A 27,520-nucleotide genomic window follows, 5' to 3' on the forward strand; every position below is an offset into this window, starting at 1 on the left:
ACAATGCCAAATACAGTCTGTACTCTATCTGTATTTTGGAAGCAGTGAGTTGAAAATAGTCTCTGCCCATATGCAGGAACTCTCCTCAATGCTGCGTAGTTTTGTGGAAAATTCAAGCAATGGACAGTCAGATTTTTACAAGATTGATCACAGAATTGGGCTGGATGATCTCATTGGGTAATCAGAATGAAGACATACCCTATTGATTCATTACACAGATTAAATAACACCTGTTTACTGTGTTGTGTCACACTGTATTTTTTGGTATGTGGTGCTACATGATCTGGGAAACTGAAAGATGCTGGTGCTATGAACAGCCTGATATGCTGTTTGTGACAACTAGTGACAAGACTGGTTTGCATGTTTTTGTGGAAAAGCACCAAACAAAAATTTGCCAACTTCTTTTAAGCAAAGAATGAAAAAGTTACAAAAAATAATAACCTTTACAAAGCATTGTCCAACTTGATATACAAAACCTCTCCAAAAAGCATTGTGAGTCACAATTATGCATTTAGCAAAGAATAGGCTACAGGTGCTCTGTAGCAGGAAAAGTGGCCTGGTCCCTTGTCCCAGTCTTTCTCCTTCTCTCTGGCTGGGCTTTTCCATTCCAAGAAGCTAGTCTCAGGACCAGGGTACACTATCCATCTGTCCACATCAAGCTCCTTCAGGTCCTGTTCTATAGGTGGCCAGTGAGTTACACACAGCCTGCCTCAAATAGATTGACCAGCTCCTTACAGTCTGGGTCAATGAGGTCTGCTGGCTTCTCCCCGTTCTCGTTCTCTGCAAATGCACTGGCACCAAGAGAGAGCAGGTAGCTAAGGAGGAACAAAATACAGTGTTGTTCAGCACAAGTCACATTCACACAAGGCATCTTCATTGTCTATATTCACACTGGCTATGAAATGCTGCATGTCTGGTTCAATCAGGTCACCGAGGTCAGTATGGTTAGCAAATCACTACCTGCCTTTTGTCAGAAGAGTTATTTCTCAAAGAGGCAGCAATGTTGCATGATAGATCAATTGAATGTTTTGTTTTGTGGTCTCCGTACTGTAGGGAAATATTTCTGTGTACGTTTTATGAGTTTGTGTTTCATTTGTACACCAACCTGGCGATTTCGGGGAAGCCATCACTGCAGGCCATGTGCAGCGGCGTCCAGCCGTCCTCATCTCTCTGGTGGACATCAGCTCCATATTTCACCAGCAGCTTCACGCAATCCAGGTTCCCTGTGAGTACGGCCTCATGGAGTGCTGCCATACCTGTACACAGAACACCATACATGGGCACAGTCAGAAGAGGGCTCAGCTGCACTGTACATACCCTTACACTGCTTTTCTGTCATTTCAACCCCTGCTTTTAACTTCAGAACTTTTCTGAACTTTCACTATGCATTTGTCAAAAAATTATTTAGAGCATTTATTCTTTGACTGGTTAAGAATATAAATAAATATTTGAGACCCATTAACTTCTCAGTAGTTTTATATTTGTCAACACAATATCACTCCTAAAAATAAGCTGTTGTAGTTAGTGACTATATTTCCATGCAGACAGTTGTAGGTGCCTTTGCCTGCTGTGGTAACTCCTGTCAATCTCTCAACACCTTTCCTCTGTCTTTATGTATTTATAGATTCACTCACCAGATGGGAAGAGGGTATGCAGACTTACTTTCTTCGCTCTCATAAAGCGTCCAATCTGCTCCATCTCACCATGTCGGACAAGGTCCTGGAAGATAATGTCATTGGAGAAGTGTACAGCCCGGACTGGCTTGAGTGGTAGAGGTGCAGGAGTCTGCTGTGCAGGTATGTGTGCTGTGCGACGTGTAGCAGCACTGTAGCGTGTTCCTTTGCTGTACGAAGGGGTGTAACTGGAACTGGTTTTGTGTGTAGGTGTGTAAAGTGATGGGGTGTAGCTTGTGGGGGTGTAGTGAGTTGAGCTGTACTTTGTTTTGGTATATGAAGTGGGTGTGTATTTGGTGGGGGTGTAGTGCGTAGGTGTGTAATTGGTGGGGGTGTAGTGCGTAGGTGTGTAATTGCTGGGGGTGTAATGCGTAGGTGTGTAATTGGTGGGGGTGTAGTGTGTTGGTGTGTATGTCATTGGTGTGTACTGACTATATCGCGTGGTGTACGATGACACTGGTAGCTGGTAGCTATACTTCATCCCTGCAGTCAACACGGTTCTTCCTCCCCCTATGCGCTCAGCCCAGGAGGAGGGGTGGGAGAAATCCAAGAAAACTTTGCAATCCAGTCAGGGGAAACAAATTCCTTTGTCCTTTTCACGCTTATCGTCCTTGACTTTTCTCACTTCCTTCTGATCCTTGAGTTTCCAACCAGAGTAGCACGGCTACTCTCTCTGCAGAGTACCAAAACTTTCCCAAAGTCAATTCTCACTGGCCAAACTTCCTCTTTTTATGTCTTTCTTTCCTTCTGGTTCTCCGGATTTCTCCTTCATGCGTCCTGTCTTATTTCTCCCGTCCTTTTGTATGTCACTACAGTATCCTCTGGCTTTGTACAGGCTGGTGGTCTGATGGAGCAGGTGGGAGAGGGTCCCTATATACACTCTGGAGGGCTATTTTGGGGCCCGTCATCCCTCATATCGAGTGACTTTAGCTTGGAACGGAGTGGTCTCTGCCAGGCCAGGCTCCTCCCACTATGCTGTCACATGACCCCTGACACGGCCTCCACCCCTAACTCCATAGCACAAACACATTGGGGTCTTTATGAACTTGCCCAACATGTCTAATACCACATCACATCAAAATGTCCATGATCAACATCAGAGGAGAGGAGAGGAACAAACTGTCATTAACAGTTGAGGGAAATGAAATGTTTACAGTTCAGTGTAGACGTGTTTTTATGGCCCCTGGGTACAGGTCAGGCAGCCTTTTTTGGAATTTCACAAGCGATAGCACTGACACATGGTCATGGTGGTTAACAGTGTGAGAGTCACATGTCGAGTCACATGGCTTATATGTGATTTTCAGAATTTGTTTGACATTTTGTTTTTGTTACTTTGGAAGGGTTCAAGAACTCTCGCCTCAAAACAACAAAAACCTGAATACTTGAACTATTTCAACAGAGGTAATGTACGAGAATTTAGGACACGTTATTTGACATTAAGAAAACAGCAGACAAACAAGGTCTTCAAAAGTTATTTTATTTGCCATGAAAGGATAACATACTTTTTGGTTGCTTGAACAACTACTGTATCTATTCTTATTGTGACAGGTCTTGAAACTTTGGAAGGATCAATATTTTGACCGTAGCATCTCTGCTATTAGAGCAAACAGTAACCCCATCACATGGTTGACATCTGATCTACACTCACTTGCCTGGACCCATTGGACCAATAGTATCTTGCCATACAGGACGTTCAGGAACCACTGGGCCAATAGTATCCAGCCATTCAGGGAGTTCAGTGCAGGAGCGCAGTCTTGGCCAACAGTTGTGTCATCGAGACATAAATCTATGCTGCGAAATGTAACCCATTTCTCTAGATGGCATTAAAATATCAGATGGTTTTGGTTTAAAAAATAAGGCCCTTTACAGTGCAGTGATCTTTCAATCTGTGTGACCTTCAATCATATTTGGAAATCTGATTAGCTGAAATCCCAAAGCAATGTTTTGAAATGTAGTAAAGTTGGTACTGTGTTTACTCCATTTTCATGTCATATGATTTTGTGAGTTGGAAGTTGTGCATGTGAACCGTGACAGCCGGGACATTGTGACAGTACCACCTGTTCTCAGCAGACAGGCAGGAACTTCTAAGAGTGGCAGAGCTGGTTCAAGCTGGATTTCAAAGGCTTTGGAATTGGACATTTCACAGGAGCTGCTCCATGCTAGCCAACGAAAATAGCATGGCTACCATCCCACTGATTTTTTCTTACCAAGGTCTCGCAGGCTAGACTTTACTGTGCCCTAAGGGGCAACCTTTATGGTTGACTAGAATCCACAACATAGACCTCATCTTACTATCAGGCCTGGCTTGAGAAGCAGTACATTCTACTATAATGTACATCCTGTTATGTGTGTTCTGCATCTGTCATTAGGTACAGTTCCACTATAAGGATCCACTGTCTCACTTACCGTCAAAATGTCAAGGCTTATGTTATATCACATCATGGCAAATTGTATTACAATGAGGGAGGAGATATAAGCTTGTTGCAAAACCATCCTTCTTCTAGAACAGTTGATTGTCATTAGGGGTATAATAGGCTTGTGTATTCAGTTACAAAGAAATTAAGTTACATACATCCATTAACTCCATCCATTACCTAACTGGAGGGGCCCTTTAAACTCATTATGATTATCCACGTTGGGATTGGAACTGTATGGGTGACTTTACCTTCGGATTAGAACTGACCCCGGCCCTAAACATAAACCTTTTTTAGCCCTGCACTGTCTCCACCCAGCACAGCTGGCCATTCTGCACCGAGGAGCTGGTGGAAAAGTCTTAAAGCTCATGTCTAGACAAATTGAGGTGAGAGTAATTTATAACCCCAGCTCGGGGAAGAGACTTTATGCACTGATTATCGAGTTCACCAGTCTCTCATAAAGAAGTGTGGTGAGAGGGTGGTGGAGTTCCATGAACCATGGTGCTACCCCTTCCCAAAGCCCCTACCCACCCAAGACTGAGAAGGGCCTCATTTGGTGGGAGTTGTTTGTTTGTTGTCCTCTTGCATCACCCTTGGATACATGCCAAAAGGAGTGCTCACGTGATCTGTAGGGGTTGAATCACCCTTCATTCAGTGTGCTATACATAGATACAGGCCCACCTCCCGCATGCCTTATAGAGCACATACAGTATTGCATACTGTCAATTACCACCAAGCAGTTCCATGTTAAAAGCTTCCTGGTGTGTGAATCACTGTAGTGTTTCAAGTTAGTAATCACTATAATCACTATAGCAGCAGCGTATGTGGTGAGTGGGTCTGTGCATGGTGATGAGTGTAAGTCTGTGGTGTCAGTTGTGTGTGTGTGTGTATGCGTGTGTGAGAAGAGTGTCAGTGTGCGCCTTAGTGGGTAGACACAAACATACACACACACACACACACACACACACACACACACACACACACACACACACACACACACACACACATGATAACAGCAGCTAATGGGGACCCATAATAAATACCTGTGGATGAGCATAGAGTCTGTGCAGGTAGTACAGTGGTAGCTGTTTATTGAAAAGTCTTACGGCTTGGGGAAAGGACCTGTCTCTAAACCTTTAGGTCCGAGACCCGATGCTCCGGTACCGCCTGCCGGACGGGAGCAGAGAGAACAGTCCATGAGAAAAGAGAGAACAGTCCATGTTTTCCAATTGCAGCTGTGTCATGACTTTGGCAAAGCCTTTATGTATACAGTGCATTGGGAAAGTATTCAGACCCCTTGACTTTTTCCACATTTTGTTACATTACTGCCTTATTCTATAATGGATTTAAAAAAATGTCCCTCATCAATTTACACACAATACCCTAAATTGACAATGACATTTTTTTGCCCAAAAAACGTATAATATTTTTTTTTTATACAATATTTACATAAGTATTTAGACCCTTTACTCAGTACTTTGTTGAAGCACTTTTGGCAGCGATTACAGCCTCAAGTCTTCTTGGGTATGACGCTACAGGCTTCGCACACCACTATTTGGGGAGTTTCTCCCATTCATCTCTGCTGATCCTCTCAAGGTCAGGTTGGATGGGGAGCGTCGCTGCACAACTATTTTCAGGTCTCTCCAGAGATGTTAGATCGGGTTCAAGTCCGGGCTCTGGCTGGGCCACTCAAGGACATTCAGAGACTTGTCCCGAAACCACTCCTGAGTTGTCTTGGCTGTGTGCTTAGGGTCGTTGTCCTGTTGGAAGGTGAACCTTCACCCAAGTCTGAGGTCCTGAGTGCTCTGGAGCAGGTTTTCATCAAGGATCTCTCTGTACTTTGCTCCGTTCATCCCTCCAACGATCCTTACTAATCTCCCAGTCCCTGCTACTGAAAAACATCCCCACAGCATGATGCTGCCACCACCATGCTTCACCATAGGGATGTTGCCAGGTTTCCTCCAGAAGTGATGCTTGATATTCAGGCCAAAGAGTTCAACCTTGGTTTCATCAGACCAGATAATCTTGTTTCTCATGGTCTGAGAGTCTTTAGGTGCCTTTTGGCAAACTCCAAGCAGTCATGCAGCCTTATGTGCCTTTTACTGAGGAGTGGCTTTAGAGATGGTTGTATTTCTGGAAGGTTCTCCCATCTCCATTGAGGAACTCTGGAGCTCTGTCAGGGTGGCCATCGGGTTCTTGGTCACCTCCCTGACCAAGGCCCTTCTCCCCATCTCTAGGAAGAGGCCAGCTCTAGGAAGACTCTTGGTAGTTCCACATTTCTGGTAGGAGGGAAAAAAAACAATTTAATACATTTTAGAATAAGGCTGTAACGTAACAAAATGTGGAAAAGGTCAAGCGGTCTGAATACTTTCCAAATGCACTGTATAGTTTAAGATCTATGTTATAAATTACCTGGCAATGCACATTTTCCTTCTATAAATAAGCGGTTGAACCAGTCAGGTATCTGTACCCACTGCAAAGTATTAGGATCCTTATAACGACAGACCAAAGGTTTAGGACACAGCCGAGGACAGACAGAGGCATTGTGATGTTAACAACCTGTCAAATAGGCTTGTCATGTTGACCGGACAGCTATGGATTCCAAAACACTTTGATGTTGACTTTCATCAAGCTGGTGGCTGGACTGTTGGTGACTCACTCTCTAAATATGTTCAAGGTGAGATGAAACCATAGAAACCAGAACAGTGAAACAACCAATGTCAGCAAAGATTTCACAAGAATTCATAGAATATTGGCTATTCCTGGATCAACACTGGAGTCCCCTGTTGCACTCCATTGTATGATTGACATACACATTATTTTCAGGATCATCCTTAGATATGAGCATACATACAGAGTGAACAAAACATTAGGAACACCTGCTCACTTACCAGGTGAGTCTAGGTGAAAGCTATGATCCCTTATTGATTTCAATCAGTGTAGATGAAAGTGAGGAGAAAAATAAGGATTTTTAAACCTTGAGACAATTGAGACATTGTGTATGTATGCCATTCAAATGGTGAATGGGCAAGACAAAAGATTTAAGTGCCTTTGAACGGGTATGGTAGTAGGTGCCAAGCACACCAGTTTGAGTGTGTCAAGAACTTCAACGCTGCTGGGTTTTTCACGCGCAACAGTTTCCTGTGTGTCAAGAATGGTCCACCACCCAAAGGACATCCAGCCAACTTGACACAACTGTGGGAAGCATTGGAGTTAGCATGGGCCATCTTCCCTGTGGAACGCTTTCGACACCTTGTAGAGTCCATGCCCCAACAAATTGAGGCTGTTCTGAGGGAAAAAGGGTGTTCTAATGTTTTGTACACTCAGTGCATATTCTGAGCTTTGATTTATCTCCTAACAGATTTTGAGCAGGACTAGGGCATGGGGCTGTCTGCAAAATGCATACCTATTGCCAAGTTGGCAGACAGCGTTCTTGTACTGATGATGGGGTGCCAGGTACCGCGTGCCTCCTGTGCATGGCGTGATGAGCCTCTTCTCAGAACAGCCTGGCCTGCCCCGGTCACAGTGAGCCCCATCGGTGGCAGCACTATGCTCTCATCAGGGGGGCAGAGACAGGGAGCAGACTGACACACCTGGATTACTGGACAGTGAACACTATGGGACTGGATCTCAGCCTGGATCCTCCAGGCCCAGTGGGAGATACACGCTCGGGCCGGCTGGATCCAGTTACGGCACGTGTGGCTAGGCCAGAATAGGAAGCCTACATCTAAATCAGGAGCCAGTAATCCTCAGTCCTTGCACAGGGAGCCTCCACCATGCCAGCTGCAATCACCAGTAACAGTGGCAGAAGTGTGAGACTGAATCGACAGCAGACATGAGGTCATTTATAGCAGGGAAATTTGCATGTTAGAAAAAGTGATGAGAAAGCGTGTCCATGACTTCTCGATTTTCCCCCAACAACTGGTTGAGCCACACACTTAGGGCCCTGAATATATCCCCCCAGAGTCGGTTGACGCATCGGTGCATCAATCTAAGTAACATTTAAACAAAATCCCCATAATCCCCATTAAAAAATCAGTCAGTTTAAACTAGAGATATCAGTTTTGCATTGGATGCGTCTCAATCTACCGCATTTGCCGATGTCGCACTTCCGCATCTGCTAGATTGGTGTTCTGTAGCATCAGAACGGATACTACAAACTAGTATGACCACTCTATGGAAATATCTCAGGAGCCTCTCACGAACACTATGGTGGTCTCAGTTTTGTTCTACGACACCCACAAGTGTCAGGGGACTCGTTTCAAGTCAGTACCATCGATGTGCCAACTTCAGTTTTTAGCGTCTGATCCGTTTGGGCTACAAAGTGTCACGGGACTCGTCTGAAGGTAACCGGTACCGGTTTAAAACATTAATGGAAGTATGGAGGTAGTTTTGTGCCTACTCAAAAAATGGGGTTAAATATGTGTAAAAAATATATACAGTACCAGTCAAAAGTTTGGACACACCTACTCATTCAATGGTTTTTCTTAATTTTTTAAATATTTTCTACATTGTAGAATAATAGTGAAGACATCAAATCTATGAAATAACAGATATGGCGTCATGTATTAAGCAAAAAAGTGTTAAACAAATCAAAATATATTTTAGATTTTAGATTCTTCAAAGTAGCCACCCTTTGCCTTGATGACAGCTTTGCACATGCTTGGTGTTCTCTCAACCAGCTTCACCTGGAATGCTTTTCCAACCGTCTTGAAGGAGTTCCCACATATGCTGAGCACTTGTTGGCTGCTTTTCCTTCACTCTGCGGTCCAACTCATCCCAAACCATATCAATTGGGTTGAGGTCAGGTGATTGTGGAGGCCAGGTCATTTGATGCAGCACTCCATTACTGGCCTTCTTGGTCAAATAGCCCTTACACAGCCTGGAGGTGTGTTGGGTCATTGTCCTGTTGAAAAGTAAATGATAGTCCCACTAAGTGCAAACCAGATGGGATGGTGTATCACTGCAGAATGCTGTTGTAGCCATGATGGTTAACTCTGCCTCACAGACAGTGTCAGCAGCAAAGCACCCCCACACCATCACACCTCCTCATCCATGCTTCACGGTGGGAACTACACATGCAAAGATCATCCGTTAACCGACTCTGCGTCTCACATATACACGGCGGTTGTAACCAAAAATCTCAAATTTGGACTCATCAGACCAAAGGACAGATTTCCACAAGTCTAATGTCCATTGGCGTGTTTCTTGGCCTAAGCAAGTCTCTTCTTATTATTGGTGTCCTTTAATAGTGGTTTCTGTGCAGCAAATCGACCATGAAGGCTGGATTCACGCAGTCTGCTCTGAATAGTTGATGTTGAGATGTGTCTGTTACTTGAACTCTGTGAAGCATTTATTTGGCCTGCAATCGGAGGTGCAGTTAACTCGAATTAACTTATCCTCTGCAGCAGAGGTAACTCTGAGTCTTCCTTTCCTGTGGCGGTCCTCATGAGAGCCAGTTTCATCATAGCTCCTGATTTTTTTGCTACTGAACTTGAAGAAGCTTTCAAAGTTTTTGACATTTTCCGCATTGACTGACCTTCATTTCATAAAGTAATGATGGACTGTTGTTTCTCTTTGCTTATTTGAGCTGTTCTTGTCATAATATGGACCTGGTCTTTTACCAAATAGGGCTATCTTATGTATACCACACTTACCTTCTCACAACACAACTGATTGGTTCAAATGCATTAACAAGGAAAGAAATTCCACAAATTAACTTTTAACAAGGCACACCTGTTAATTGAAATGCATTCCAAATGACTACCTCATGAAGCTGGTTGAGAGAATGTCAATAGTGTGTTAAGCTGTCATCAAGACAAAGGGTGGTTGCTTTGAAGAATCTGAAATATAAAATATATTTTGATTTGTTAAAAATAAACTGGTTACTACATGATTCTAAATGTGTTATTTCATAGTTTTAATGTTTTCACTATTATTCTACATTGTAGAAAATAGAACAAATAAAGAAAAACCCTTCAATGAGTAGGTGTGTCCAAACTTTTGACTGGTACTGTATATACATATTTCCTGAGCTTTCTTATATCTCCTATAGGACAGACACTTCAAAACCTTATTACTTATGATTTATTTTTGATTGTCTTTTTTGCCATTTATGAATGTGTTATTCAATGTGTTTTTGTGGGTGATATTAAAGGCCAAATAATGTACATTAAACAGCATGATCATTATACAGGTGCACCTTGTGCTGGGGACTATAAAAGGCCACTCTAAAATGTGCAGTTTTGTCCCATAACACAATGCCACAGATGTCTCAAGTTTTGAGGGAGCGTGCAAATTGCATGCAGACTTCAGGAATGTCCACCAGAGCTGTTGCCAGAGAATTTAATGTTAATTTCGCTACCATAAACTGCCTCCAACCACAGACCACGTGTAACCACGCCAGCCCAGGACCTCCACATCCGGCTTCTTCACCTGCGTGATCGTCTGAGACCAGGCACCCGGACTGCCATTCAGTCATGCCATCACCACAAGGTTTCATAATGATAATGCACGTCCCCATATCGCAAAGATCTGCACAAAATTCCTGGAAGCTGAAAATGTCCCAGTTCTTCCATGACCTGCATACTCGCCATATTGAGCATATTTGGGATGCTATGGATTGACGGCGTGTTCCAGTTCCAATATCCAGCCATTGAAGAGGAGTGAGACCATTCCACAGGCCACAATCAACAGCCTGATCAACTCTATGCGAAGGAGACGTGTCGTGCTGCATGAGGCAAATGGTGGTCACACCAGATAATGACTGGTTTTGTAATTGTTAGGAATTTTGTTAATAAATAGTTAAAACAAATTCTAGCTTTAGATAAAACTATAACTAATTGAACTCTGCATGCCTGGTGAAAAGAGATTTGTGTTGTGGGTCATAAAATAAGCAGAAAGGGTCGTTAAACTATGGTTGAAAAGACATAACTAAATGAAGTTAACCTAAAACAGGTGAGGATAAATTCGGCTTGGTGAGAAGGCAGGGTAATCCTAGGCGAACTGTCACGATCGTCTTCTTGTGAGATAGTGGACCAAGGCGCAGCGTGTGCAAAATACATCTTCTTTTATTAAAGAAGAGAGAAAAAACAAGAAACGAACAACTATACACAAACTAACAAAATAACAAACTGACGACCGTGAAGCTATACATATAAATAGTGCTGACACAAACACTACACATAGACAATTACCCACAACAGCTAAAGCCTATGGCTGCCTTAAATATGGCTCCCAATCAGAGACAACAATAACCAGCTGTCTCTAATTGAGAACCAATTCAGGCAACCATAGACTTTCCTAGACACCTACACTGAACACTAAACCATCTACTCTACTTAACCCCCTAAACCATACAACACCCTAGACAATACAAAAACACACAAAGACAACCCACCCCAACTCACGCCCTGACCAACTAAATAAATAAAAGAAAAAGGAACAATAGGTCAGGAACGTGACATAACCCCCCCCTTAAGGTGCGAACTCCGGGCGCACCAGCATAAAGTCTAGGGGAGGGTCTGGGTGGGCGTCTGTCCACGGTGGCGGCTCTGGCACTGGTCGTGGTCCCCACCCCACCGTAGTCACTACCCGCTTTCGTAGCCTCCTCCAAATGACCACCCTCCACATTAACCCCACTGGATTAAGGGGCAGCACCGGACTAAGGGGCAGCACCGGACTAAGGGGCAGCACCGGACTAAGGGGCAGCACCGGACTAAGGGGCAGCACCAGGATAAGGGGCAGCACCAGGATAAGGGGCAGCACCAGGATAAGGGGCAGCACCAGGATAAGGGGCAGCTCCGGACTGAGGGACGGCAGCTCCGGACTGAGGGACGGATCCTGGCTGGATGGCGGATCCTGGCTGGCTGGCTCTGGCGGATCCTGGCTGGCTGGCGGATCCTGGCTGGCTGGCTCTGGCGGATCCTGGCTGGATGACGGCTCTGGCGGATCCTGGCTGGATGACGGCTCTGGCGGATCCTGGCTGGATGACGGCTCTGGCGGATCCTGGCTGGACGGCTTATGGCTGGCTGACGGATCTGGCTGCTCATGGCTGGCTGACGGATCTGGCTGCTCATGGCTGGCTGACGGATCTGGCTGCTCATGGCTGGCTGACGGATCTAGCTGCTCATGGCTGGCTGACGGATCTGGCTGCTCATGGCTGGCTGACGGATCTGGCTGCTCATGGCTGGCTGACGGATCTGGCTGCTCATGGCTGGCTGACGGATCTGGCTGCTCATGGCTGGCTGACGGATCTGGCTGCTCATGGCTGGCTGACGGATCTGGCTGCTCATGGCTGGCTGACGGATCTGGCTGATCATGGCTGGCGGAAGGCTCTGGCTGATCCTGTCTGGCGGAAGGCTTTGGCTGCTCCTGTCTGGCGGAAGGCTCTAGCGGCTCCTGTCTGGCGGAAGGCTCTAGCGGCTCCTGTCTGGCGGACGGCTCTGAAGGCTCATGGCAGACGGGCGGCTTTGCAGGCTCAGTACAGACGGGCGGCTTTGAATACTCAGTACAGACGGGCAGTTCATGCGGCGCTTGGCAGACGGACAGTTCAGACGGCGTTGGGCAGACGGGCAGTTCAGGCGCCGTTGGGCAGACGGGCAGTTCAGGCGCCGTTGGGCAGACGGGCAGTTCAGGCGCCGTTGGGCAGACGGCAGACTCTGGCCGGCTGAGACGCACTGTAGGCCTGGTGCGTGGTGCCGGAACTGGAGGTACCGGGCTGAGGACACGCATCTCAGGGCTAGTGCGGGGAGAAGGAACAGGGCATGCTGGACCCTGGGGACGCACATTAGGCCTAGTGCGTGGTGCCGGAACTGGTGGTACCGGGCTGAGGACACGCATCTCAGGGCTAGTGCGGGGAGCAGCAACAGGACGCACAGGACTCTGGGGACACACAGGAGGCTTGGTGCGTGGTGTAGGCACTGGTGGTAAAGGGCTGGAGACACGCACCATAGAGCTAGTGCGTGGAGGAGGCACAGGGCTCTGAAGACGCACAGGAAGCCTGGTGCGTGGTGTAGGCACTGGTGGTACTGGGCTGGAGCGGGGAGGTGGCGCCGGAAATACCGGACCGTGCAGGCGTACTGGCTCCCTTGAGCACTGAGCCTGTCCAACCTTACCTGGTTGTATGCTCCCCGTCGCCCGACCAGTGCGGGGAGGTGGAATAACCCGCACCGGGCTATGTAGGCGAACCGGGGACACCATGCGTAAGGCTGGTGCCATGTAAGCCGGCCCGAGGAGACGCACTGGTGGCCAGATGCATTGGGCCGGCTTCATGACATCCGGCTCTAGCCCGGCCGATACGTGGAGCTGGAATGTACCGAACCGGGCTATGCACGCGTACAGGAGACACCATGCGCTCTACTGCGTAACACGGTGTCTGCCCATACTCTCGCTCTCCACGGTAAGTACAGGGAGTAGGCGCAGGTCTCCTACCTGACTTCGCCACACTCCCTTTAAGGCCCCCCCCCAAGAAATTTTTGGGTTGTACTCACGGGCTTCCAGCCTTGCTTCCGTGCTGCCTCCTCATATCGCCTCCTCTCGGCTTTAGCTGCCTCCAGCTCTTCACGAGGGAGGCGATATTCTCCCGGTTGTGCCCAAGGTCCCTTACCATCCAGTATCTCCTCCCATGTCCATGAATCCTGTGTAGGTGGGTCCTGTTGCCGCTTGACACGCCGCTTGGTCCTAGATTGGTGGGTAATTCTGTCACGATCGTCTTCTTGTGAGATAGTGGACCAAGGCACAGCGTGTGCAAAATACATCTTCTTTTATTAAAGAAGAGAGAAAAAACAAGAAACGAACAACTATACACAAACTAACAAAATAACAAACTGACGACCGTGAAGCTATACATATAAATAGTGCTGACACAAACACTACACATAGACAATTACCCACAACAGCTAAAGCCTATGGCTGCCTTAAATATGGCTCCCAATCAGAGACAACAATAACCAGCTGTCTCTAATTGAGAACCAATTCAGGCAACCATAGACTTTCCTAGACACCTACACTGAACACTAAACCATCTACTCTACTTAACCCCCTAAACCATACAACACCCTAGACAATACAAAAACACACAAAGACAACCCACCCCAACTCACGCCCTGACCAACTAAATAAATAAAAGAAAAAGGAACAATAGGTCAGGAACGTGACACGAACGGAATAACTGAACCTATTAATACTGAAAGAAATAATATCCAAAAGAGTGGGAGGGAAACTTAATATAGCGAAGTGAGATTGGATAAATACAACCAGAGTTTGACCAGTGAAGTGTGTCCCCTGGCTAATAACTGATAGTTTAAAGTGAGATCTAATGTCTGATCGATAACAACGCTATAGATAAAGTTTCCAGGGAAGAGAATCATATAAATTCATACACATAGATTATAACTAGGTAATGGTAAAACGCACATAACATAGAAATATATACACCTAGATTGTGAGAGCGGTAGGAAATGGTAACACACACATAGAGAAATAAATAAATAAATAGAAAGACATAGATAGGTGATAATACCATAACTACTAGTAAAGGCAAGAATTTATCAAACATGGGTAGTAAATCCTCCAAGGAGGTCCCGGTATTAACGGGAGACCAGCGTTTTATGGAACTGAAAGATAAGAGTAATTTAGAATTCTGTCCAAAATGGAGTAAGCATTATGGATTTGATGGTAGGTTAAATGTTGAAAAACTAGAATTGCTTATCAAACAGATACATAAGGAGTGTGGTGAGGATGAGAAGAAGCAGAATAAACAGGGGTTATACACAGCTAGAGTCTGGCTTTCGGAAGCTAGGAAAAGAGTAGAGGGTAGTAACAGAAAGAAATCTAAAGAGAGCCAAGATACGCTGCACTCCGCTCCCACAGATGAAAAAGTTAGCCGAATGGGCGGGGGTGAGGGTAACAAACTATATCCTTCGCTAGGATACCAAGAATACAGAGGTAATCCTGTTGATGAAATAGTGGTTGTGAGAATACGGCTGCAGGAGCTACCCGCAATATCACCACCCATATATGTGAAGCCTGCTGGAGCCGAGGAAGGGATAATAGAGGTAGAGAAAGGAAAAAAGTCGAGAAAAGCGGATAGGGTGAGTCAAAAGAAAAATAGAAAATGTTTTAATTATAATGAAACTGGACATTTCGCCCGGGAGTGTAACACTCCCTGCAAACATTGTGACAGGATTGGACACAATCACCGAGATTGTAATTTAACTAAGGGAAAGGTAAGGCGCGACAATCGGGTGAAAAAAGAGAGAGTCAGTAACGACGAAAGCGAGATTAATGAGAAATCCTACAATGCTTGTATCTTTAAACTAGGGCTATTTTCCTGAGAATTGCCGATAGTTGCGTGTCTTGATTCTATGAATACAGACAATTGTAAGATAGGTTTATTTGCGGAGAGTCTTGGTTTCCCAAATAGCATTTGTGGTTTGGTGGTAAAATTCTCGACTGCAACGCAGGAGGTCGGGGTTCAGTTCCTGGTAAATGCTTTGACTAAAATCAGAGTTTTTGATTGTAATTAAACTATTTGTATGTTTTGCCTAGAAAGTTATAGTTGCTAGTGTTTGTATAAGATATAAATTGAACTATTTTAATGGATTGTTTAGGTTAAATTGAGTGACTGATTTATCAAAATATAAATAAATAAAATAACGAAGCGAATTTCGATGCAAGACGATGTCTGTTGCCTAAATTATATGTTTGAATAATGTATTGGGAATATAGTCGTAATTAAAATGCTGAATCAAGGAAGAGATAGTTACTAAATTCTAATGAATTCTAAAATAATAATGAAGAGAGAATTAATTGTATGGTGATAACGCAAAACTGCGTCGTTACGTTGAATACACATTTACGTTACTCAAATTAATTTGAAAGTAGTTTAGGGACAGACTCCCACTCTTTTCTGTACTTCTGGCAGTACAATTTTGATTGAGAGATGTTGTAAGTTCTGATTCAACAGATGTGATAAATTAGGTTTGGTTTATCGAACCCGTACTACTGTTGCTGCAGACAGCCAACAATTATTTACAATTCATTGAAAGTCGTTGCGGCTTGGGTCTGGGTTGAGCGCCTGTTGATGACATCACTCACAAGGCACTTTTGTCGCCACGGCAATGATGTTGTGACTGGGGTGTGGCAGAGAAAAGTGTTTGTGTCATTTAGAAGGAAAATGCGTCCATTATGGTTTTGAGTCACTTTTCAGAAGTTAATAAACATTTCCAGATACATTTTTAAAAGTAGCTGTAAATCGTCAGGGTAGTTAGGAAAGATGCTAAAAACTAGCAACAGATTCGCTAGTTGGGCATCATTGATTTATGGTGTTTATTGGACTATATTTGGCTGTGAGAAAGGGAGATCTGAATGTCTGAATCGTAAAACATAGTGATAATGGATTCTGATGGTTATTGATTATAAACATTGTATTCTGGTGTGTTTAAGTAGGATTCCTTCTTCCGGGACGGATGGAAGTTATCTAAAATATGTAAGTTGAAGGAGCCATGGGAAAATACGTTTACATTTTTGTTAAATACCTGGGATTAAATTACTGATTTCTTACACTGAGAAATGTACGACATTTGTGACGGAAGAAAAAAGTAATACGGTTGGATAATAAATATCAGGTTAATTGCATCTAAGGCTAGCATGTTCACTTAAGTACGCATATACATTGACGTTGTTTAAAACTTTTGATTAATGATTTGAGGTAAAGAGGAATTATCATTAGGTTTGGTTAATAGTTCACTTTTGAGTTTCTGAATCGATGTAGCACAGTGAATGCTAGTTAGGCGTTTGGTGTTTTTCCTGGGAGAGTGCGAGTTTTATTGTCTCTTGAATGTTTCCTGGGACTATTATCTTGGGGAGAGATTGAGATTGAGATTGAGGAGTGAGATTGAGGCCATAAACGACCAAATTGGAAAGGGCCTGAAAGGTTTTTGTTTTTTCATTAAGGTTTGCAAATATACACACATAAAACATTTGTTAGGACTATTTGTTTTAGTGCAAAGGTATTTTAAAGGGGCATGCTCACATTTGGAGTTTTATGAGTTTTTATCTTCTGAGTTTTAATTACACAAGTGAATTTTTCGATTTTAAGGATAAAGGGTTCTTTAAAATGTCTAGGAACATGACTATACAAGGGTGGTATAACCTTTGACCTTTATCATGGCTGTCTCTTGAAGTCTGATCAGCTTCGGGGGAGGGCCATGAAGATAATGCATTTGTGGTCATTTGGGATACTAGTTTTGAGGTAAATTAATTGACTATTATTGATTTGGTATTACAACTGGAAAAATCCCCTTAGTCATCGATAATAAATGAGGAAAGATATGATACATTGAGGTTTGGACAGGAGATATTTTAAGCCAATAGGGCAGGAAAATACATAAGCATTAAAATTATTTATGAGAATAAATAAGTTTTAGTTCTTTGGAGTGGTAATTTACTGTGGATAAGGTATCCACACTGTAAAACATATATTAATTATTTATGAGACTGAGTTTAAGGTTAACCAATGTTATTATTTAATAAAAAACAGTGGACTCCTGGGGGGGAGAGCTTATTAGTAAAGAAAGGATTTGATATGGTTACCATTTGTTTTGGCCATTAGAAGATTTTTATTTAAATAGTATTAAAATTGACAGGGGTATATGGCATATGTGATGATTTAGGATTATTGATAGGATGGAGATAGGCTGATTAAGGTTATGTAAGGACTTTAGAGATTGACACTATAAGACATGTTTTTTTTTTTAAATCCATGATTTTAGATAAAGTCAAAACAGTGAGACATTTAGTTAATATTTGGATGGAACACATAGTTGTTATTGACTATTATGAGAAAAAGGCAGACAGAGGGGTCTGCCACGCACTGTTGAGATCTTGAAGGTTTGAGAGCAGAGTGGAGAGGGGGGAACCAGGACATGAGCAAGGTAGGCTGTGAAATAAGATAGGTGAGAAGAGGGATACGGTTTAAATCAATAAATATATATATATTTAAGAACATATATAAGCAGCACAGATACCTTTTAAAGTAGATAAGTCACTTGACAGAGAATTGGAAAAGGATAGATATGAATGGACGCCCAAGGGAGAATTGGACATGCGGCGAATGAAAGGGGCGTTCCTACATGATAATGTCAGACATAAGGATAATTTACACTAATTTTACCTAAGTAATTGGTTAGGTTAGGCAAGGTTGTTACCTGGCAGAGCCAGGTAACAAAGGGGGGATGGGTAAGTTGTGGTCTAGGATAGGATGTGGCCTATTGGATGATAAACTAATAAATAAAAAAATTCTAGCTAAACAAGCAGATATAGAAATAGAAAGAAGTATTGTTGATTACATGAAAAGGTTGTTTGTTTAACCAAACCTGTATGTCCAAGATTTTATGCACTACAGGTGAATTACAGGTGAAGTCACTCAATCCAGTCCCTGAGGCCTGTTGGGGGGACCATACCAAGGACTCCTGGTAACAGCTAGCTGAAAGAGCTACCCGGATTCATATCACACTGCGGGAGGGTAAGACACATTGACACTGTCGAACAAGCACAGTGTCCGAGAGGAGAACTGGAATTAACAGAATTCCGGGGGCCATCTCTCGGATGAAGATTTCCTTTTCCCGTCATTCCATTCCTGTGTTTGTTCATAGAAGTGAAAGTGTGTCTGGCTTCTTGCTGATGATGTTTTCTCTGGGAGAGGGTGGGGCTTTATAGGTGGGCGGTCCATCCTGAGCTGTCTGGTTGTGGGAGCCATATTCCTGATACACCATGAACCCCAAGAAGGCCAGAGGGTAATATTGACACATAGTTAGACAATGAGGATTTTGTATTAACCAAGCATAAGAGATCACTTGATCTGGATAAACAGGAAGTGAGAGTGGGATTGGGAAGGAAGTCTCAGTGGAGTTCTATGTAGACCAAATGGGGCCTCTGATTCCTTGGCAGTTTAGGACTAAGAGCAGCCATTGTGGAAGACATCTATGAAAGTCCCTGTGTAGTTCATGGAAACAGGTTATAGCTCACATCATGAGGGCTACATAAATCTACATACCCAGTATGGAAGATGGAGAGTAGTGAAAGTAAGGGTTTCAGTTGACAACCTAGTGCCATTCCGAGTACGAGAAGTTAGAGCAGATGATAGTCAGCCAGAATACAAGCAGAGCCCGAGACAAAGCAGATACTGACCGTAGAGTTGTCCAGAGCCAAGGGCCGATGTGGATGGTTCAGATGAAAGATTTTAAGGAAGTGATTGAGGTGGAAACTGTTATGGCGATTCTAACCTATGGTTAGAATTGTTTCAATATAAAGCCAGATCTGTGGCGAAAGAATAATGCTAGGCATGCCTCAGCAAATCCTCAGTTCATAACCATTTCCTTTCCATTTGATGGAATTGCTACACCCATGGAATGGCCTGTATGATAAAGCGGTTCAAGAGGGCAGGAAGCTGAACTATGACAGTTGCATTGATCTGTGATATGTGTCCCCAGGTGCCGATTACATCCAGATTTTCTCTTTCACAGTGACAGGATTTTATGGATCGCTACATAACACACGGATGGGAAGTAGGGGAAGTCAGTACATGCAATAGGACTGAGTATGTTACAACCGAGAAGACAATGAGGGACCTGACTGGCAGATGAAAAGGTTTAGAGTGTGGAGGTATGAAGCTGTGACCTAACCTGCCTACCAATTGGAACGGTAGTTGTGCACTAGTGCAGTTAGGCATGCTCTTTACCCTTACTCAGATCCAATTCAAAGCGAGGAATTAGATCTTAGCAGGATTAGAGTCAAGTATTTTCTAGTGGTCCACTCTCAATAAGAATGTGGACTAGATCAATTATACCAGAGATGTAATGAATGGCTTGGCAGAATAGAATAGAATCGTGTTAGATATGTTATTGGCAGAAAAGGGTGGGGTTTGTGTGTTATTCGGGTCGATGTGCTGTACGTTTATCCCAAATAACACAGCTCCGGATGGATCAGTGACCAAGGCCTTGGCAGGTTTAACCATCCTAGCTCACGAGTTGGCAGTGACCTCAGGGGTGGATACTTTTCTGACTAATTGGTTTGACAGTATGTTTGGGAAATGGAAAAATGTCATGATTACTGTGTTATGGGCTACCTTCACCTGTGTGACTGTATTAGTTTTGTGCGGATGTGGTTTGATTCCGTGTGTGAAAGTTCTAATTTCCAGGATTCTGGAGAAATTGATGACACAACAGATGATGAAGTACGGATCAATTCTAAGCTCTGACCAGTGGAAGGATGAATGTATGGGGCCGGATCTAGTGGAGAACGATTCCGGATCTTTTAATTATGAGGAACCGAGATTGGATGAAACTGTATTTGACGTTTAGAGAATTTAGACGGTTACATGTTTCAATGTATAGACTGTTTCTTTAATGAAGATTGTAACGAAAATCCTAAATAGAGTTATGTTTCTGATGAAGGTTAGAACAGTCATTGATGTTGATGGAGTGTAAATACATGTATTGGATTGGTTTTATTCTTGTATAAACATTTATGTTTCTATATGATATTTGATATGTAGCTATGAATTGTTTTGTTATTTAGGGTGGATTGTTAGGAATTTTGTTAATAAATAGTTAAAACAAATTCTAGCTTTAGATAAAACTATAACTAATTGAACTCTGCATGCCTGGTGAAAAGAGATTTGTGTTGTGGGTCATAAAATAAGCAGAAAGGGTCGTTAAACTATGGTTGAACTGACCCAACTTAGCCCTGAGGTGTTTAGATAAGGCTGTGGGTAACTTTTTAGGTCTTCCATTATCTTGAGTTGTCTGCTAAAGTGGTAATAAATTATAGTGAGCCTTCAGGATAATTGATTATATGTGTGTCATGTGTGTGCCCTGTGAAGTTGGAATGAACTTTTGAACCTGTTTTCTATTTGTCAGGACAATGAGACTTATTCTGTAACCTATGACGTCATATCTTGTATATAAACCTGTGTTTATGATCAAATGGCAGCGTGCTCCGAGAATAAACACTATTATCTAATTTTAATAAGACTGTATCCTGTCTATTTTATGTTAATAAGTATCTTACAAATTCTTATAAATAGACAGATTGAATTTAATTAATGAGTATATTGGAGGAATTATTTAATTCCACTAACAGTAATCCACACACCTACTTTTTTTAAAGGTATCTGTGGACCAACAGATGCATATCAGTATTCCCAGTCATAGATTAGGGCCTAATGAATTTATTTCAATTGACTGATTTACTTATATGAACTGTAAATCAGTAAAATATTTGAAATTGTTGCATGTTGCGTTTTAAATTTTTGTTCAGTGTTGATGAAAAGCCAAAATCAATATAAGATGCTGGCATTTTAAAGCATACTTAATTATCGGAATATCACATACTCTCAATTGTTCTATTTTCGAATACTCAATCAGCTTAGTATTTGGAATGCAAGTACACATATTCAGACACGGCCATCCTCTTTTCTGGTTTGAAGAGTTTACAGGATTGTAATAATCAAGGCCAAAGGTACCCTGGATATGTGACCCTTTTCACAGCCCATGGAAGTGGTGACCGACAGTTACACCTACATTTCTGTGCCTTCATTGTAGGCATCAACTATTGCAAAACATGGAGGCTACAAAGTTTGCTGTGCATCACATAATGTGGCACATTTCCATTGACTGTTTATCAGCGCTGCCCTCTATGCGTGTCTTTGAACATGCTGTGGCAGGCATCCACAAAGGGATGATCTGACAGCTTTCAGAGCCTCTAATCTGAGCCTTGCTCCTAGCACGGACGACAGACCACCCCAAACTAAATCGGGCTATTTGCTCTGCAAATGGGAGCGTCCGGCGTCCACCACCTGGCCCGAGATGTATGGCATGGCCATCATGGTTCCCATGCCTCTGGACTCTAGAGTTGCTGAACCCTCAAGGCACAAGGACATCGTTTCCATGGGAATTGGTCAATATTTTCTTACAGAGAGAAGACCAAAATAGTGTTGCCCGGAAAAGTATCAATGATAAATTAATTTGTTTGACTTTCAGTGTTACCTTTGCTTATTTTAAGTTGACATAAAAGAGACAGGAAAGTTACGGCATGTTTAACAGCACATAGAAAAATGTATTGTGTACTTTGGCTTGGATGCACTTCGATTGTGGACATTTTGCCTGAAAACTATTATAGGTATGCTTATCATATGATGTGCTCAGACCCAGAGAAACTAAGACACACGTCTTCAAGAACACAAACAGCAGGCCTGCTGCTGCACCCATCACACAAGGAGGGCACCATGGGAATTTCAAGGCTATATTTAGTTGGGGCTCAGTTTTAAATAACACCCTTTCTGTGTAAACGCACCAATCAATTTAAAAGTCAAGGCTCCAAAGATTGTTGGAGAGTATTCCTTGAGGTAATTTAAGCTGAAAGAAAGAGAGTTAGAATTGTGACTATTTGTGGTCACAATTCAGGGCTGAAATATATCACCTTGAATTTCAAGGAGCTTCACTGGTACTCTGAAGTGTATGCCTATACCATGGTCTGAACAATGGTTTAGAGCAGGCTATTAGACATGAGCCTATGCTTAATACAGGGATACAGGGATATATAGTTCATGCTAATTATGATCACATAGATTAATGCAGATGTTTCTGACCACGACTCCATTTTGTTGCTCCCAGTCTATAGACAGAAACTTAAACAGGAAACACCCATGCGCAGGTCTGTTCAACGCTGGTCCGACCACTCTGATTCCACGCTTCAAAATTGCTTCAATCACGTGGACTGGGATATGTTCCGCATAGCGTTGGAAAACAACATTGATGAATACGCTGATTCGGTGAGCGAGTTTATAGGCAAGTGCATTGGTGATGTTGTACCCACAGCAACTATTAAAACCTTCCCCAACCAGAAACCGTGGATTGATGGCAGCATTCGTGCAAAACTGAAAGCGCGAACCACTGCTTTTAATCAGGGCAAGGCGACCGGTAACATGACCGAATACAAACAGTGTAGCTATTCCCTCCGAAAGGCAATCAAACAAGCTAAGCAAATCAAATGTATTTATATAGCTCTTCTTACATCAGCTGATATATCAAAGTGCTGTACAGAAACCCAGCCTAAAACCCCAAACAGAAAGCAGTGCAGGTGTAGAAGCACGGTGGCTAGGAAAAACTCCCTAGAAAGGCCAAAACTTAGGAAGAAACCTAGAGAGGAACCAAGCTATGAGGGGTGGCCAGTCCTCTTCTGGCTGTGCCGGGTGGAGATTATAACAGAACATGGCCAAGATGTTCAAATGTTCATAAATGACCAGCATGGTCAAATAATAGTAATCACAGTGAACAGGTCAGGGTTCCATAGCCGCAGGCAGAACAGTTGAAACTGGAGCAGCAGCACGGCCAGGTGGACTGGGGACAACAAGGAGTCATCATGCCAGGTAGTCCTGAGGCATGGTCCTAGGGCTCAGGTCCTCCGAGAGAGAGAAAGAAAGAAAGAGAGAAAGAGAGAATTAGAGAGAGCATACTTAAATTCACACAGGACACCGGATAAGACAGGAGAAATACTCCAGATATATACAGACTGACCCTAGCCCCCCGACATATAAACTACTGCAGCATAAATACTGTAGGCTGAGACAGGAGGGGTCAGGAGACACTGTGGCCCCATCCGATGATACCCCTGGACAGGGCCAAACAGGCAGGATATAACCCCACCCACTTTGCCAAAGCACAGCCCCCACACCACTAGAGGGATATCTTCAACCACCAACTTACCATCCTGAGACAAGGCCGAGTATAGCCCACAAAGATCTCCGCCACGGCACAACCCAAAAGGGGGCGCCAACCCAGACAGGAAGACCACGTCGGTGACTCAACCCACTCAAGTGACGCACCCCTTATAGGGATGACATGGAAGAGCACCAGTAAGCCAGTGATTCAGCCCCTGTAATAGGGTTAAAGGCAGAGAATCCCAGTGGAGAGAGGGGAACTGTTGCTCCAGTGCCTTTCCGTTCACCTTCACACTCCTGGGCCAGACTACACTCAATCATGGGACCTACTGAAGAGATGAGTCTTCAATAAAGACTTAAAGGTTGAGACCGAGTCTGCGTCTCTCACATGGGTAGGCAGACCATTCCATAAAAATGGAGCTCTATAGGAGAAAGCCCTGTCTCCAGCTGTTTGCTTAGAAATTCTAGGGACAATTAGGAATCCTGCGTCTTGTGACCGTAGCGTATGTGTAGGTATGTACAGCAGTACCAAATCGGAAAGATAGGTAGGAGCAAGCCCATGTAATGCTTTGTAGGTTAGCAGTAAAACCTTGAAATCAGCCCTTGTCTTAACAGGAAGCCTCAGTATAGAGACAAAGTAGAGTCGCAATTCAACGGCTCAGACACGAGAGGTATGTGGCAGGGTCTACAGTCAATCACGGACTACAAAAAGAAAACCAGCCCCATCACGGATCACGATGTCCTGCTCCAAGACAAACTAAACAACTTCTTTGCTCGTTTTGAGGTCAATACAGTGCCAACGACACGGCCCGCTACCAAAACCTGCGGGCTCTCCTTCACCGCAGCCAACGTGAGTAAAGCATTTAAACGTGTTAACCCTCGCAAGGCTGACGGCCCAGACGGCCCAGTCCTCAGAGCATGTGCAGACCAGCTGGCTGGTGTGTTTACGGACATATTCAATCAATCCTTATCCCAGTCTGCTGTTCCCACATGCTTCAAGAGGGCCACCATTGTTCCAGTTCCCAAGAAAGCTAAGATAACTGAGCTAAATGATATGATCCTTGACTAGTCTCTCAAAGCACTTCATGATGACGTAGCACTCACCTTCGTCATCATGAAGTGCTTTGAGAGACTAGTCAAGGATCATATCACCTCCACCCTACCTGACACCCTAGCCCCCCTCCAATTTGCTTACCGCCCCAATATGTCCACAGACGACGCAATCGCAATCACACTGCACACTGCCCTAACCCACCTGGACAAGAGGTAAGAATGCTATGTAAGAATGCTGTTCATCGACTACAGCTCAGCATTTAACACATAGTACCCTCCAAACTCGTCATTAAGCTCGAGACCCTGGGTCTCGACCCCGCCCTGTGTAACTGGGTCCTGGACTTCCTGACGGGCCGGCCCCAGGTGGCGAGGGTAGGAAACAACATCTCCACCCCGCTGATCCTCAACACTGGGGCCCCACAAGGTTGTGTTCTCAGCCCTCTCCTGTACTCCCTGTTCACCCATGACTGCGTGGCCATGCACGCCTCCAACTCAATCATCAAGTTTGCAGACGACACTACAGTGGTAGGCTATATTACCAACAACGACGAGACGGCCTACAGGGAGGAGGTGAGGGCCCAGGGAGGGAGGAGAAGGGAGGAGCAGTAGCGCCTCTTCAACCTCAGGAGGCTGAAGAAATTTGGCTTGTCACCAAAAACACTCACAAACTTTTACAGATGCACAATCGAGAGCATTCTGTCGGGCTGTATCACTGCCTGTTACAGCAACTGCTCCGCCCACAACCGTAAGGCTCTCCAGAGGGTAGTGAGGTCTGCACAACGCATCACAGGGGACAAACTACCTGCCCTCCAGGACACCTACACCACCCGATGTCACAGGAAGGCCAAAAAGATCATCAAGGACAACAACCACCTGAGCCACTGCCTGTTCACCCAGCTATCATCCAGAAGGCGAGGTCAGTACAGGTGCATCAAAGCTGGGACCGAGAGACTGAAAAACAGCTTTTATCTCAAGGTCATCTGTAACGGTAGTCGTCATATTCCTCCTCCTCGGACGAGGAGAGGCGAGAAGGATCGGACCAATACGCGGAGTGGTTAGTGTTCATGATGAATGATTTATTATAACGGAAAAACTGAACACTGAAAAAACAAAACAAATAAACGAAGTGCAGAAAACAGATACAGTACCGTGTGGTGAAAAACACAAACACGGAAACAAACACCCACAAAACACACGTGAAACCCAGGCTGCCTAAGTATGATTCTCAATCAGGGACAACGATTGACAGCTGCCTCTGATTGAGAATCATACCAGGCCGAACACAAAAATCCCAACATAGAAAATCAACCATAGACAAACCCACCCAACTCACGCCCTGACCAACTAAAATAAATACAAGACAAAGGAAAACAGGTCAGGAACGTGACAGAACCCCCCCCTTAAGGTGCGAACTCCGGGCGCACCACCATAAACTCTAGGGGAGGGTCTGGGTGGGCGTCTGTCCACGGTGGCGGCTCTGGCGCTGGTCGTGGTCCCCACCTTAACAATGTCTTTGTCCGCCTCCTTACTCGCCCCTGTGGCCTCCTCCTAACAACCACCCTCCATGTACGCAGCACCGGACTGAGGGGCAGCACCGGACTGAGGGGCAGCACCGGACTGAGGGGCAGCACCGGACTGAGGGGCAGCACCGGACTGAGGGGCGGATCCTGGCTGGCTGGCTCTGGCGGATCCTGGCTGGCTGGCTCTGGCGGATCCTGGCTGGACGGCTCTGGCGGGTCCTGGCTGGACGGCTCTGGCGGGTCCTGGCTGGACGGCTCTGGCGGGTCCTGGCTGGACGGCTCTGGCTGATCCTGGCTGGACGGCTCTGGCTGATCCTGGCTGGACGGCTCTGGCTGATCCTGGCTGGACGGCTCTGGCTGATCCTGGCTGGACGGCTCTGGCTGATCCTGTTTGGCGGAAGGCTCTGGCTGCTCCTGTTTGGCGGAAGGCTCTGGCTGCTCCGGTTTGGCGGAAGGCTCTGGCTGCTCCTGTCTAGCGGAAGGCTCTGGCTGCTCCTGTCTGGCGGAAGGCTCTGGCTGCTCCTGTCTGGCGGAAGGCTCTGGCTGCTCCTGTCTGGCGGAAGGCTCTGGCTGCTCCTGTCTGGCGGAAGGCTCTGGCTGCTCCTGTCTGGCGGAAGGCTCTGGCTGCTCCTGTCTGGCAGAAGGCTCTGGCTGCTCCTGTCTGGCGGAAGGCTCTGGCTGCTCCTGTCTGGCGGAAGGCTCTGACGGCTCGGGACAGACGGGCAGCTCTGATGGCTCGGGACAGACGGGCAGCTCTGACGGCTCGGGAAAGATGGGCAGCTCTGACGGCTCGGGACAGACGGCAGCTCTGACGGCTCGGGACAGACGGGCAGCTCTGACGGCTCGGGACAGACGGGCAGCTCTGACGGCTCGGGACAGACGGGCAGCTCTGACGGCTCGGGACAGACGGGCAGTGCAGGCGGCTCTGGGCAGATGGGCACACCTGTAGGGAGGAGACGTAGAGACAGCCTGGTGCGTGGGGCTGCCACAGGACCCACCAGGCTGGAGAGACCTACAGGAGGCTTGATGTTAAGAAGAGGCACCTGAAGGACTGGGCTGTGGGGGAGCACTGGAGCTCTGGTGCGCAGCCTTGGCACCACTCCCCCAGGCTGGAATACTACTCCAGCCCGAACACTC

General features: G+C 45.1%; 1 protein-coding gene across 1 annotated transcript; it reads right to left on the bottom strand.

The window, feature by feature from the left end:
• Positions 1 to 694: 694 nt before the first annotated feature.
• On the bottom strand, positions 695 to 24,923 carry LOC120034001 (protein phosphatase 1 regulatory subunit 27-like). The gene is made up of 4 exons (XM_038980400.1): positions 24,915 to 24,923; positions 1,635 to 1,761; positions 1,106 to 1,256; positions 695 to 815 (listed from the first exon to the last, which is right to left on the bottom strand). The coding sequence occupies exons 1-4, from the start codon at positions 24,921 to 24,923 to the stop codon at positions 695 to 697; spliced, it is 408 nt and encodes a 135-aa protein (XP_038836328.1).
• Positions 24,924 to 27,520: the final 2,597 nt, after the last annotated feature.

The sequence above is a fragment of the Salvelinus namaycush genome, chromosome 41, assembly GCF_016432855.1.
Source record: "Salvelinus namaycush isolate Seneca chromosome 41, SaNama_1.0, whole genome shotgun sequence".
NCBI lineage: Eukaryota > Metazoa > Chordata > Actinopteri > Salmoniformes > Salmonidae > Salvelinus > Salvelinus namaycush.

What these genes read in the sequence shown, in the direction of transcription:
- LOC120034001 (XM_038980400.1), bottom strand. An exon ending in GCATACCCTCTTCCCATCTG is followed by an intron (nt 1,257 to 1,634) that starts GTGAGTGAATCT and finishes TTCTGTGTACAG; the next exon opens with GTATGGCAGCACTCCATGAG. An exon ending in GGCTTCCCCGAAATCGCCAG is followed by an intron (nt 816 to 1,105) that starts GTTGGTGTACAA and finishes GTTCCTCCTTAG; the next exon opens with CTACCTGCTCTCTCTTGGTG.